A 14,817-nucleotide genomic window follows, 5' to 3' on the forward strand; every position below is an offset into this window, starting at 1 on the left:
CTCTCATTCCCCTTACCTCCCTTTTGTGTCTATTATTTTTCAATAAAACTTCAGTCCTGCCAATTACCCTGCACCCCTTTACTCATCCCCCTCTCTTCCCTCCCCCACATTTTTCTTTCCGGTTAAACGTCATCACCCTAATGCGGTTTTGTTTGCTTGAGCTTATATGCTAGAGTAACACTTTATTCTGACATTGAGTTAGGGTAGGTGCTAGGAGTATATATTAGGAGTGTAATTTATTGTGTGCTTTGTACAAAGCCCATGCTGCCTCATGGCATACGCCGCCTGTGAGTTTTACTGTGTACATATGTAATAGCGGCTCTTTCATTGAAAAAGATGGTAGAACTCAAAGATAGATAACTTTTCTTTTTCCTGAAATACCAGAAACTCATTTAAATAAAGATGGATCAGGAGATTACCAATGAATATTAATACCAAAGCTGTACTAGAACAGCAAAAGACTAGACCATACTCAATTAACAACTTCATCATTTCCTATAGGATTATCTTTTTGAGTGGGATTATTGTCAATCTTAATGTGCAGATCTAAAAATGTTATCAGACTCCATTTCCTAGACATAATAATAAAAAAGACTCATTTCAGCATTACATGTTTTTTTAAAACATATCTTTAACTTTTAGTCTCTGAACTTACAACAAAATGTAGCCTGGACATTGTACATGCAGTTACTTTTTTGGAAAAATGAAGCCCTGAATGTTCTCTTACACCTCTTCTTAATCTAGCTTCCTTATTGGTCCCAAATGAGATCTACTTTGTAGGGCAACAATTTGTGACAACTTAATAAGGCATAAAATTAGGCATAAATGAATTGACTGTGCAGCATTTCAAACCCATTTAATAAGGCAGAACACCAACTAACATAAATTACAAGCCAAGAAAAGGAACAAATCTGAGAGACCCAATGATTAATGTCCTCCTAGATATGCCCGATGCTTTTAGTGTACTGTAGTAGTAACATAAATCTTATTAGGTGTATGTGCAACATCCCCCACCAGGGCCTAGCCTTTCTTGTGGCTTAGGGAAACCAGGGCCCTGAATACCAGAGTGGCTGGCTAGACCGGCCTAGCACTCGTCAGTGGTCATGGTGCTTGTTAATAATAATTCCTTTATTTATATAGCTCACACAGATTATGCAGCGCTGCACAGAGCTTTCCAAATCAGTACCTGTCCCCAATGGGGCTCACAATCTAATCAACATACCAGTATGTTTTGGAGTGTGGGAAGAAACCAAAAGACCCAGAGGAAACCTACGCAAACACGGAGAGAACATGCAATTTCTTCGCAGATGTTGTCCCTGGGTATTGAACCCAGGTCCCCAGCACTGCAAGGCTGTATGGTACCAGGGAGCAGAGACCCTCCAGGTCTCCAGCAGGTTGTTTGTGCAAGAAAATAGAGGGAGAGGCTGAAGGTGTAGGTTTCTCCCTGGATAGATAGGTATCCCTGTTGTTGGAGGATGGGGCATCTTTGGTGGTATACAGCCTTGCACAGGGATCACTTAGAGGCAACACTGGTAAAATATTCAACCTACATTCCTTTATTGGAACTGGGCAACTGCCACAACAGCAGCAATCTTCAGCTGAATAGAGATGGCTGGTTGGATCTTGTTCCACAGAAGCACTCTCAGCTTGGCAGGGTAGCTTCAGCAGCAGGTAGGGCAGACTCCAGATAGTGGATATCTGCTTGGGCCTGGTGTTCTCTAACAGGCCAAATGTGTCAAGACAGCATGCAACAGACACCTCTGCTTCCTTGCATCTCTGTAGCAAAAGACCTCCTGGATAAACCTATGAACTGAACTTAAGGAGGACTCTAGAACTTTCCATAAAGGTTTTTATAAACTCCACTTGTGAGGTAGCAAGCCCTCTTGTCCAACCAGCTCTCTCCTGGCATTCAATGTTACAACACATTTCATTGGTCAACATTATTTACGTTGCTCCACAGGCAGAGAATTATCAGCTGCTTTACCATTATCCAGCACTTAAGACCCCTAGTGATGTACTGAGAAAAGTAGGAATATATACAGATGTCTTCTTTATGTGAACATAATCTCTAACATTAGGCCAATTTTGTGAACACATGTTAGCCTATTAATATACTGACAACATTATGTTTCAGAATTGTCTTCCATTGTCCAGTGTATAAACATGAATGCCGGTGATACTTGTGAGTCATTAATGATTGACTAAAGCTCATATTTTATTAATGCTCATGTATGGTGCAGTCTTCTACTGTTCTAGTACAGCCTTGGTACTGAAATACCAGAAACCATCCCAAACCCTTTCAGGACACAGACCCATTTTTAAAAAAACCACCATGTGTCACAATAAGTCGTTATAACTTTGAAACCCTTCAACAAACACAGGAGATTTTGAGACACATTGTGAGGCACACGTAGATTATTGAAGACAGTCTTTGCAGGAAGAGTTGTTCTTTTTATCTATCTTATTTTGGGGTGTGTAACATTTTTTTGATAACTTTTTAGAACATTTTTATGAAGGGTTTTAATGGAAAATCATATTTTTCATTAAGTTTACAGGCATGCATTAACAACCAGAAAGCTGACCCATTTTACTGGCCATCCACGACAAGTCCTTGTGCCTATTGAACATTCTTTTGTAAGACATGTCACAGAGATAGTAGGCTCTAAGGCTAAACCTCCTTCCCAGCTATTGCCTATTGCCTGCTAGTGTGTAGAAAACGATGAGATGTTGCCTCAATGAGCCAAAGTCCAGAACACAAAGATAGGACAAACTGTTGGTGGGGTGTGGTGCGATCAAAGTATTCAGCAAAGAAAAACAAGTGTTCATACAAGCAGTGTTAGAGTAAAATCAAATAACTTCATCGGCGTATCATCAGTCATAAACCATGGAGAAAGGACGACACAAGCACAGATGTTACACACTACTCATAAAAGGCATACATTTATTACCCCTATAATTATGTTACAAAATTGTATAAAAAAATTAATTGGTTTGATTGCTATTTTTAGTTTAAAAATCACTTAAAATACAAAGTCTCAAATAGTCTAATTGTAAGAAAAAATTATGTAAAAAATGGATGATGGATAGTAAAATTCACAATCATAGTTCTTTTGCTGTTTTCACTTTTGTTCAACAAGAAAAAAGTGTTCAGATTCTTTACCTTCCCTGTGAATCAATTTTATGTTTTTCATTTTACGAATGTCATTATTATCAAGTTCCCAGTTATCCAGTTTTAACGAAGATAAGCATGGCAGCAACACCACTACAGAGCAGAGAGCCTGGACAACATCACCTATTGGATAGAATGTTTCCTTTGTGCTGAGATCAAAATGTTTCAAGTTCTTGAGGTTTCGAAGAGTCTTAATAAGAGTGATCCAGCCGTCACTATCTATACAATTATCCGATAGGTCTAGATATGTAAGCTGTCCAAAACTGTTTGTAAAATGATCAGCTGTAAAAAAAGAAATAAGAGAAGATATTTCAAAGGTTTTAACAATTTAAATATTTACCTACAGTGGATGTCCTCTCATTGATTGTCATCTAATTATGGGTGGCTCCTTCCACTGATGACTGTCTCTCTATGCACTTAGCTTAAATAAGGGGTGGTCCTCTCAGTAACTGTCACCTATCATATGCAATGAGGCCATTTTCAAGCAAAACACTACAGTCTTTGGAGCAGAAAAAGAAAAAAAAACGGATCTAGTCTGAAATTGGGTGAAATTAGACTTCAGTCTATCCAAAATTGATGGTTACATGGAATCCACTTGTAGAAAAAACACAAAGAAGCAGCGCTCCGAAAATTAAGACAATTTATTCACCTGTAGTACAAGTAGCAACATTTCATCTCATCAATAGAACTTAAAAATGGCTCCATAGAGAAGCTGAAATGTTGTTACTTGTATCACAGGTGAATAAATATTCTTAATCTTCTGCGTGCTGCTTTGTCATGCTTTTTTTCTACAAGTGCAATGACGCCAGATATTTTCAATATTTTATCTGTTGAGGAATTATATCTCCTGCAAATATTTTATTTACAGAAAATGGCAAATATATTGATGTAGTAATTCTCACCTAATTTAATGACATCATCATCTGTCATGTTCCACATCCTAAAGGCAAGTTTAGACAGCTTTGGAAGTCTTTTCAGGTGATCCATCAGTGTAACCAGGCCACACTTAACAGTTGTGCCTCCAGGTAATGATAGAGTTGTAAGAGCTGGCAGATAGGTCAATGTTTGTCCTGAAAGAATATTTAAGATTAGAATTTTGTATGCCTAATTTTGGTGTAAAATAGTTTTGTTTAATATGTAGGTAAGAAATGCAAGTTCCACAAGGATACACAAAAGATATTTGCAGTTGCATCTCTACAAACCACAAAACTTCAGGAACAATCTCTTTTGACAGAGGAGTCTAAATTATTGGACCTTAATAAACAGCATCACAGTTTGAAACAAAACAACTTCATACCTCCTCTCAATCATGGTGGAAGAGCAACAATAATTTGTCTTGTTTTGCAGCCATTAGGGCACATTTACCAAAAGAAGTACAAACTGCACAAAATGCAGTTTGCCTGTTTAAAGAGCAGGTTGTGCCAGATTCATGCATTCTGGTACCCATTCTTCATGCACCAATTTTTGCTTGGTGCACCTTTAACATAGGGCATGCAACACAATTCTTTCGGATTTTGCATGATAAATCTGGCACATGGTCCGACTGAGCACTGAAATGCCCCCTAATTTGTAACGCACAATGTGGTGCAGTGACTTCTTAAAAACCTGTGCAAGCAGTCTGCACCTAAAAGAAAGTGCAAAGTCTACCAGAAAACTGGGGCACAGCCCTTAGTAAATGTATCCCATTGTTTTTGCATGCCTGTGTATCTTGCAGTGAGTGAGCCATAATCTCCTCAAAATCCTAAAGTATTCTAGATTCAAATGTGGTGACATTTACCCAACATCTAAAGCTGACTAATGCCACAGTGCAATTATTATAGACACCCAAGAAAACCGTACAACAGTACGGCTTGAAAAGAAATAGGAGTCTTTTGATGTTCTCTCCATCACCGTTCTTGTACCCTTGTGCACTTTAGGTCGCGGTCACACGTACCGCTAGGCGTCCGTCATTACGCAACGCTAGCGCACAGGGGGCGGTCCTCGGCCCGAACGCACATGCGTTTCCACAGAAACGCATGCGATCGGCTTATCAATTCCCAGTGGCCTCACACAAGCAGAAAAGTTTGGAGTCCAAGGCATCAGTGTAGGAATAAAACTTTGCTTTTATTGTAACACTTTATGTGTTACATGCCTCCATTTGGTATTCAATTTTACATCAATACATATTGATACTTGCCAAATTCCTCAAAAGATATCGTCTCGTCATCTTTCAATAAGTTATCAGACAAGTCAAGTAATTCAAGGTTTGGGAACTTTTTCAGAATGATTGCTGTAGAAATAACGTAAAGAAAGAAAATGATGAAAACAATAGTCGTCGTATATGAATAAAAAGTCCCACCTCATGCGGGCTGGTCAGTGAAAAAGTTGGGCCACAATAAGATCCACTTTGCCAGTCAAATTTACTGAAATATATGACAGACAGGAAGTGTATGTTTTATTAATTTAAGTTGCGTGCAGGCTTGGGGGTTTATCCATGAATTAAAATTCTCAAACTGTGGGGGCGGGGATTCTCTTAGCAGACACATTAAGATCCTTCTAGTGCTATGAGATGCTGTGTACCGACAATGGGTTTAGATGATCAGATTACTGGTTTATCTACACTATCATTTAGCTTCTGAACATTCACTAGTATCTGACACATAGAAAGAGAGATGAGGCAGATCAGAAATGAGAGATGATGAGATCCATGAGATGCATATAACACATGACATTCTCAGCTATACTATCACAACCATAGCATACACTGTCAGCTCTGCTGTGTGAATAAAGACCTTATCACTATATCTTGTAGCTTTACTGTCCTCGTGTGCCAGCGTATGATAGCCCCGCTGCTGCAAATTCGCAGCCCGATACATCAAGAGGCAGAATTTCTGCCTCTTGATGTATCGGGCTGCCAGCAGTGCAGCGTTTATCCTACGCCAGGCAGACGCAGGCAGCAGAGAGTGCGCAGGCGCAGGGACAGTAACGCCCCGTGCTGGCCCACTCCCGTCTGGACGCGCCCTTCGCTCGACCGGCCACGCCCCTCCTTCATGCCCCACTGGCGTGAAGGTGGCGGATTGGGGAAAATAATCGCAAAAGCTAGCAATAAGCTAGCATTTGCGATTATTTCAGGGCCTCTGCGCCACTGGCGGTGCGCAGAGGTCCTGATAAATATCCCTCTATGTGTGTGTGTGAGCTTGTCTTGGAATGCAAGGAAGGAGAGAGGAGCTCAGTGCAGAATCAGACTATGACTTCTGATTTAGGGTTGGATTCCGAGGATTGGAATTATATCGGTGAAATGCTGTATTTTTGTTAATAATAGTGAATTAGAGAATGTGTTAGTTTGTTATTCTGAGTATGTTTAAAAATCTTGACTTCGTGAGAATATGCCTTTAAGACTTTACTCCACATGATCTATAATTAGGAAAGCTACTGGCAATAAACAAATGAGGTATTTAACAAGGCTTGTACTTGTGTACAGAACCTCCAAGTCAAATGTAGTGGACCATGTTGGGCAGCAGATCTCTCACCCTGCTCTAACCAGTTAGTTAGAGTCTAGTACAATTCTATGCTAGGCACAGTCTGGTGCCAGATATACTAATAAGCTGGAACCTCTTTGTATATCCGGTGCAGTGTGAGGGGCAGGAAACCAAAAGATTAGGGAGAAAACAACTCCTTATCATGTGTTTTTGCTTATTTTGATTTTGAATTGAAATTTGGACCATAATAGTTTGGGATATCTATGGTAGAACACACTTATATATTCATGTGCTTTGCACTTTGTATGCAGATTAAAGGGATGTCTACTCATTATGGTTTTGATGATGTCTTTTAACATTTTGGTTTTAATAGTGGTACTTAAAAAAGATTATTTACTTGTACATTATATTGGTATTTTATCTTGTTTGTATGTGTTAATGTAAAAAAAAACATAAATATCATGTTTTCATAAATATTTTTTAAGCATTTTACAATATTAATACTGCACTGATTCCTCATAGTTGTACTAAAATGGAAACAATCTACTCAACATCTGTCCACATTCGACCTACATATGGATTAGAAGTTTTACCAAGAACCGTTTTTAGTACTTACTAAGAATATTCAGTGTTTTTGCAGTCAAACAGCAGTTAATAAGATGAAGTTCTTTCATTTTGTCACAGTGTGAAATTGATTCTATTACAAATTCCATGGAACTTCCAATGTTTGTTAGATCTGACAGCTTCAAGATTTCAAGCTTCTTTAAGTGTGAAATACCTTTAGCTGCAAATAAGGTTAGAATAACGTGACTAATAAGTAATTTGCAATATAAGAAACTAATGCTAACAATGTTATCTGTGTAAGGACTCTTTTCCCACCATATCACCATGTATCAGGCTTTGACATATCAAACAATTTTTATATTTCAGCATTTTAAAAGTTAAACTTACATCCAAACAAATGACAAAATAAAATTATGTAGGGATATATAGTATTAAAAAATATATTAGGAATCCCACTGGCAGAAGATTCCAGAGGTTCAGGTCTCTTAGTAAATGTGGTACAGCACCTATGAGTTGAAATAAAATCTACACCAGCTCAGACTTGGCATAGATTTCAGCTAAAACTTGCATCTGTATTCTGGAACAGGATATAGTAAATTTGGCGGCCAAGGCATGCCTGACCTGTTGTTTCCCGCAACACCCACCTTTTGAAAAGTGTTATGAGTGGCAAAAACAAAAATTAAAATGTCACAATTGCCTGGCCACAATTTGCATGCCTTGCGCTTCATGCCTTATACTCCATAAAACTGACTTTTTAATATTAAAATCAAATGAAATATTATTAGGTGCCAATCCAATGATGTCAATTGTGGCACCATTTAATAACAGATGGCCCCTCACCAATCTAATATTGGTTTACCTTAACGTAAACCATTTGATTTCATGCCTTATGAACCAAACATACGCTGAGAATGCTGTAGTTACACTGATGCAGAATCATATCTTGTTTAATTCCTGAGCCAAGTGGTTTTGCTGAAAAGACATTTCAAAAATTCAGGATAATGAGACTCTGTGGCTTCTCTGTCTGGCTCTGCTGACACTGACAGGCAGAATCCTGGGGCGATCCCGGGGTGCATTGTCCGACTCGTATTCGGGTCCAGTGCGATTCACTAATATTGTGCGTCCGAGTTCCTTCTTGTGTTGCTGCTACCCGGAGGTCCGCCGGAGTTCACCTGCTTCTTTCTGGAGCATGTGAGTGCTTGATCTTGCGACACAAATCCTTTTTTAAATTTCGCGGTTTGTCCGAATCCGTCGGGTTGTCCGGGGCAATTCGCTGCAAAACGGAAATATTCTGGAAACCCGACGAAACTGCAATGTTTGGACCCTGAGTAAATGAGCCCCAATGTGTTTATGTACTGCTAGAAGAATGCAATCCAGTTTTCCCAAGCTCCTGAATGTCGTAATAGTTAACCACTCAACTCAGGGATTAAACAAGATATGCTGCTGCATCAGTGTAACTACAGCATTATTAAGGTATGTTTGGTTCATAATGCATGAAATCAAGATTTTCTTTAAGGACAGTTTTGTCCGCCCTAGCCCATTTTTTCAGTTATATTAACAGAAATTGGAACGTTTGTAATTTAATCAAGTACTCCCCAGAATTTTCCCTTTTGACGTCACATATCCGCTGCTATCTTTTGAAGTCACTTGGCATCTGCATGCCTTTCTTGTCGCACATCTTTAAGCAGTGTATAACATTGGAAAGGAAATCAGGAATTATGTAAAAAGAGCTCACTGGACAAATTATGATTGAGATAATATATTCTACAAGGATTTATTTAGTTTCACCAGGAGCGTAACAATCACAGTTAAAGGGGGTGCGACAGCGATCGGACCCTTGGAAGAGAAGGGCACAGCGGCACAGGGTATTTATCGACCCGTGACAGCCACGGCTGCCTGGCTGTATACTCAGGGGGCAGGCTGCCTATATACTGGGGAGGGGCTGGCTGTATACTGGGAGGACTGGCTATATACATGGGGAATGTTTGGCTATATACAGTGAGGGCTGGCTGTATACTGGGGGGACTGTCTGGCTGTATACTGGGGAGCTGGCTGGTTATATACTGGGGGGGCTGTTGGCTATATACTGGGGGGCAGGCTGGTTTTATACTGGGAAGGGGCTGGCTGGCTATATACTGGCTGTTTATATACTGGGGGGACTGGCTTGCTATATACTTGGGGGGCAGTCTGTATACTGGGGGAACTGGCTGGCTATATACAGGGGGGCTGTCTGTATACTGGGGGTGGCTGCTTGGCTATATACAGAGGGGGCTGATTGTAAACTGGGGGGGGGGCTGTCTGTATACTGAGAGGAACTGCCTGGCAATATACTGTGGGGGCTGGCTGGCTATATATAGGGGGCTGGCTGTATACAGGGGGGGCTGGTTGTATACTGGGGGAGGCTGTCTGGCTATATACAGTGGGGGCTGGCTGTATACTGAAGGGGGCTGCTTGGCTATATACAAAGGGGGCTGGCTGTATACTGGGGGGACTGCCTGGCAATGTACAGGGGGGGGGCTGTTTGGCTATATACAGGGGGGCTGTCTGACTGTATACAGGTGGGGCTGGCTGCATGCTGGTGGGAGCCTGTCTGTCTGTATACAGGGGGGTCTGTGACTGGCGGTGTTATATGGCATAGTAGTTATAGTCCCATACCTAGGAGGCAGTATTATAGTAGTTTTATTCTTGCACATAGGGGGCAGTATTATAGTAGTTATAGCCTTATATATAGGAGGCAGTATTATAGTAGTTATAGTCTTGTACATTGGAGGCTGTATTGTAGTAGTTATATTCTTGTACATAGGGGGCAGTATTCTAGTAGTGATATTCTTGTACTGAGGGGGCAGTATTACAGTATTTATATTCTTGTACATAGGAGGCAGTATTATAGTAGTTATAGTCTTGTACATAGGAGGCAGTATTATAGTAGTTATATTCTTGTACATGGGGGCAGTATTATAGTAGTAATATTCCTGTGCATAGGGGGCAGTATTATAGTAGTTATATCCTTGTACATGGGGGCAGTATTATAGTAGTTATATCCTTGTACATAGGTGGCAGTATTATAGTAGTTATATTCCTGTACATGGGGGGCAGTATTATAGTAGTTATATTCTTGCACATAGGGGGTAGTATTATAGTAGTTAAATTCTTGTACATAGGGGGCAGTATTATAGTAGTTATATTCTTGTACATAGGGGCAGTATTATAGTAATTATATCCTTGTACATAGGGGCAGTATTATAGTAGTTATATTTTTGTACATAGGGGCAGTATTATATTAGTTATAGTTTTATACATAGGAGGCAGTATTATAGTAGTTATAGTCTTGTACATTGGAGGCTGTATTGTAGTAGTTATATTCTTGTACATGGGCAGTATTCTAGTAGTTATATTCTTGTACTGAGGGGGCAGTATTACAGTATTTATATTCTTGTACATAGGAGGCAGTACTGTAGTAGTTATATTCTTGTACATAGGGGGCAGTATTCTAGTAGTTATATTCTTGTACTGATGGGGCAGTATTACAGTATTTATATTCTTGTACGTAGGAGGCAGTATTATAGTAGTTATATTCTTGTACTTAGGGGGCAGTATTATAGTAATTATGTTCTTGTACATAAGGGGCAGTATTATAGTAGTTATATTCCTGTACATAGGGGCAGTATTATAGTACATTCTTGTTTATTGGAGAAGAAATTGTAGTAGATTTTTTGTATACATAAGTCAGTATTAAGTTGTGTTCTTTTAAAAAAATAAGTTTTATTCCTGTATAAGGGAGGCATTATGAGTCTCTTTCGCTGCACTGTACATTTAGACCATCTACATAGACCATACCCACATCACATGGTCACGTCTATTTGTTTTGACCCTGCCCACAGAATGAGGCCACTTTTTTTTCCACAGCCACTTTAAATTCCCTATCTGCTCCTGGGTGTGTGTGTATTTGTATGTGTAGCGTGTATGTAGTGTGTGTAGAGTTTGTATGGTACAGTGTTTATATATGTGTGTTATGCATATGTAGTGTATGTGTGCTTACATCTGTGCAAAGTATATATGGTATACGTGTATTCTAAAAAATAACATGTGGTATGGGGCCGGCAGCGAGGGTTTAACTATATGCGGGGCCCAGTTTCTAAGTTCGCACCAGGGCCCACTGGGGTCTTGTTACACCACTGAATTTTTGGTGAGCACTTACCCAAGATTTCTCCATCTTTTTCATTCATGTGGATATTGTGCAAAATCAATTTTTCAATTTCAACAAGCTTGTGCAACCCTTCGAAGATTCCTAGAGAAGAAACAAGTCATATTGTTATGTCAGTTTCCACTAACTTAGTTTGTGAACTGATGTTTAGGCATTAATGCAAATAGTTCTGTAGTATTGCTTTCTTTTAAATATTATTTTACAAATGACTGCATGTAAACACCTATTTACTTTAAACAATCATCATAAGAATTGTTAGTTTATAAAATAATTGACCAGTGTTAAAAAACAGCCATAAGCAATAAATAAAATTGTCATTTAACTTGCATTCCTTGCTAATTTCTTTCATTCCTCTTAGCTAATGCTAAGAGAGTATTATTCTGGTCAACTCCTGTCCATTATGCTTCAAAGTGTACCATTGCAGAAGGCACTGCTACCTTTTTACACAATCGGACAACTCCTGCCTGGTCCATCATGTTTCATACCATAATGCTATTTTTTAAGTGTAATATGCCATTTCTTTATATATTTTTGTGTCATGTTGCAATGCATTACATTACAAAATTTGGTAATACAGAAGATTGTACAGAAGATTTGAATGGAACCTGCCATCTATGTAAGGCCCCATAAACCTTAAAGGGAACCTGTCACCAGGAGACCCATTTTTAGCACTCCCGCAGTCCCCACAGAGCATAGTACATGCACTGGCAAAGTGTTTTTGTATAAAAAATAGGTTTTACAGAAAAAAAGATATGTTATATTGTACCTTTCATTAGCATCTGCTGTGTGACTAGGCAGTTGACAATTGGGAGGGGCTGGAAAGGAGCAGTTCCCCCCCACCCTTGGGAAACATGTGACCTTTTCAAATATATGAATAACTCCCAACACCCAGGATTGGCTATAGAGGAGCAGGGGGCGTTGCTAAGCCAAGTGATGGGTGTTTTCATATATTTGAAAAGGTCACATGTTTCCCAAGGGTGGGGGGGGGGAACTGCTCCTTTCCAGCCCCTCCCAATAGGTAACTGCCTAGTCACACAGCACATGCTAATGAAAGGTACAATATAACATAGCTTTTTTTCTGTAAAACCAATTTTTAATACAAAAACACTTTGGCAGTGTATGTACTATGCTCTGTGGGGACTGGGGGAGTGCTAAAAATGGCTGTCCTGGTGACAGGTTCCCTTTAAATAGCACCTTATTCATTGATGTATATGTGTCCAATTGTTGGTAGTATGAATGCACTACCTGCATTTGCTTAAAAAAAATACTTTTATTTTTTCTGTGCTGTAGTACTGAAGGAGGGAAGGGAGCTCAATTATCTTGCCTCAGTTCACCGTTCCTCCACATCACAGAATGCTCAGTGATTTACAGCGCATGCACGCTGAGCCTGTCTGTTCAGGACTGCCCTGAGTGTCCCTGGCCAGCACCACTGCTAGCAAAGCCAGATAGCTCATACTAGCGGCAACACTGCACACAGAGAAAGAATATACCGTAAGTATTTTTTTCAACAAAGTTGACACATAAAGCATTCATACTTACAGCAACTGAACACATTTACATCAAGAAAAAAGGTAATGTTTAAGGCATATGGGTCTTTATAGAGGTGACAGGTTTCCTTTTAGGGAAATATGTTAACTTTAAACTCTTACCATGTTGATGATCTTTATCCATGTTAGATATACTTAATGTTTTCATATTTGTCATTTCTACTATTCGTGCTTCATCATCAGAACTGAGTGGAGTGTTATTTATAATGAGCTCTTTCATTCTGTTGCAATTGTCTACAATACGTGTGAGTTTCCCACTAATTCCTCGACTGGAGCTAATATTAAGCCTCAAATGTTTAGCACAACAGCATATTTTCCCTAGAAATCTTATGTCATATTTATCCAAATGATAAAACTTCTTTATCGTGACCTCAAATGTCTGCAGATCCTGGGTCCAGTCATAAAATAAGTTCACAACTTTTTTGGAAATAGAGGTCTGTGGCTCAAGAGCATTTAGATCTTCAGGACTCTTATCATTTTCATCTTCTGCCCGGGTATTACTTGTTGTGCCAAAAAGGTCTAGTTTGACCAGATTAAGAGCACTAAGACACCCCGGGAGATGCTCAAAAAACTCAATGTGATGAGAACCTACATTATTCATGCTAATGTGCAAAATTTTACCAGAAAATATGGATTCAAATTCTGTATTCATCTCCTTCTTGGTTGCACTTTCATAGAAAAGGTTGATTCCAAATTCAACAAATTCTGAGCTACTTTCAATCATTTCTTCTTTGGGGAGATTGCTTATATGACAAATTATTTTCTGAGTTGCAGTTTTGGATGATCCACAAGTATATAACAGTAGGTTTTTGTATCTGTTGGTAACATCATAAATGCTTTGTAATTTGTTAAGGTAATTTTCACCCTTTTTTACAAGGGAAATCTTGTCTGATGATAATAGTTGAGATAGTCTTCTTCCAGCTACATACTCCTGGAAAGATGTATGAAAAAATCTATAACCAGGTTTTGGTGTTTGAGCTGAATATCTATTTAGCAGTCCTATTTTAAGTAAAATGTCTTCCATAATATTGGATAAGTGTTCCTTATGGAATTTATAGTTGTGGTCAAAAAGCCCATTGAGAGCTAGATCTCCACACAAGTGGATGTTCTCCTCTACAACATTTTCATCTACATCTTTAATTTTGTTGTGGCCTCTGTCAACCATCAAATTATATAATGTGCAAAACAGAGCAGTTTGAGTGTTCATCTGAAGTGCATTTTCTCCCATCCTAAGTGCACATGCTATGACTAGAAAAAGGGGTGTTTTCATTAGATTTTTCATGAAATCAGATGCATCCAACTGAAACAACAAATCAGCAGCTTCTTCATCTGGTAAGACCTTTTTAATCAAGGTTTTGGCATTGTCAAGTGCAAAGTCACTGGTTTCCACAATTAGAGCCCCATACCGTCTCACTTCTCTTAATGACTCTGTCCTTGTAGTTACAATAACTGTGTTATTGAATTTATAGTTTTGCTTAATAAGATTGTCTATTTCTTTGCAACTTTCAGAACTGAATTCATCATAACCGTCCAGCAAAAACAATACTTTTTCCCCAAGTGAATATATTTTTTGCAGAAACATTTCTTTGTCCCAATTATATGTAAGCGGAAAAAGTTGATCGCAAAGAGTTTCATAAAGACCTTTACTTGTATCACGCAAAGTAATGAAAAAAACAAGCTTATAGCTTTGTAAATATTGGCACTTTTCAGATGCCCAAAGTACAGCAATCCTTTTTAGCATTGTAGTTTTACCCTTGCCACCTTCTCCTTCAATAATACATGGACTTTTTAGTATGTTTAAAACGTCCTCAAATTTAATTTTCTCTATCCTGTGATTGTATATGTCTTTCTTCCAAAATAAGGGCTCCGTAAAAG

At 39.0% G+C, this 14,817-nt stretch overlaps 1 protein-coding gene across 1 annotated transcript; it reads right to left on the reverse strand.

Moving 5' to 3' along the window:
- Window positions 1-923: 923 nt before the first annotated feature.
- NLRC4 (NLR family CARD domain containing 4) lies at window positions 924-14,817 on the reverse strand. The gene is made up of 6 exons (XM_072140742.1): window positions 13,045-14,817; window positions 11,390-11,479; window positions 7,244-7,411; window positions 5,346-5,438; window positions 4,072-4,239; window positions 924-3,451 (listed from the first exon to the last, which is right to left on the reverse strand). Exons 1-6 carry the CDS (start codon window positions 14,681-14,683, stop codon window positions 3,120-3,122), a joined length of 2,490 nt encoding a protein of 829 aa, XP_071996843.1. The 5' UTR covers window positions 14,684-14,817; the 3' UTR covers window positions 924-3,119.

The sequence above is a fragment of the Engystomops pustulosus genome, chromosome 3 (genome assembly GCF_040894005.1).
Source record: "Engystomops pustulosus chromosome 3, aEngPut4.maternal, whole genome shotgun sequence".
NCBI classification, from domain to species: domain Eukaryota; kingdom Metazoa; phylum Chordata; class Amphibia; order Anura; family Leptodactylidae; genus Engystomops; species Engystomops pustulosus.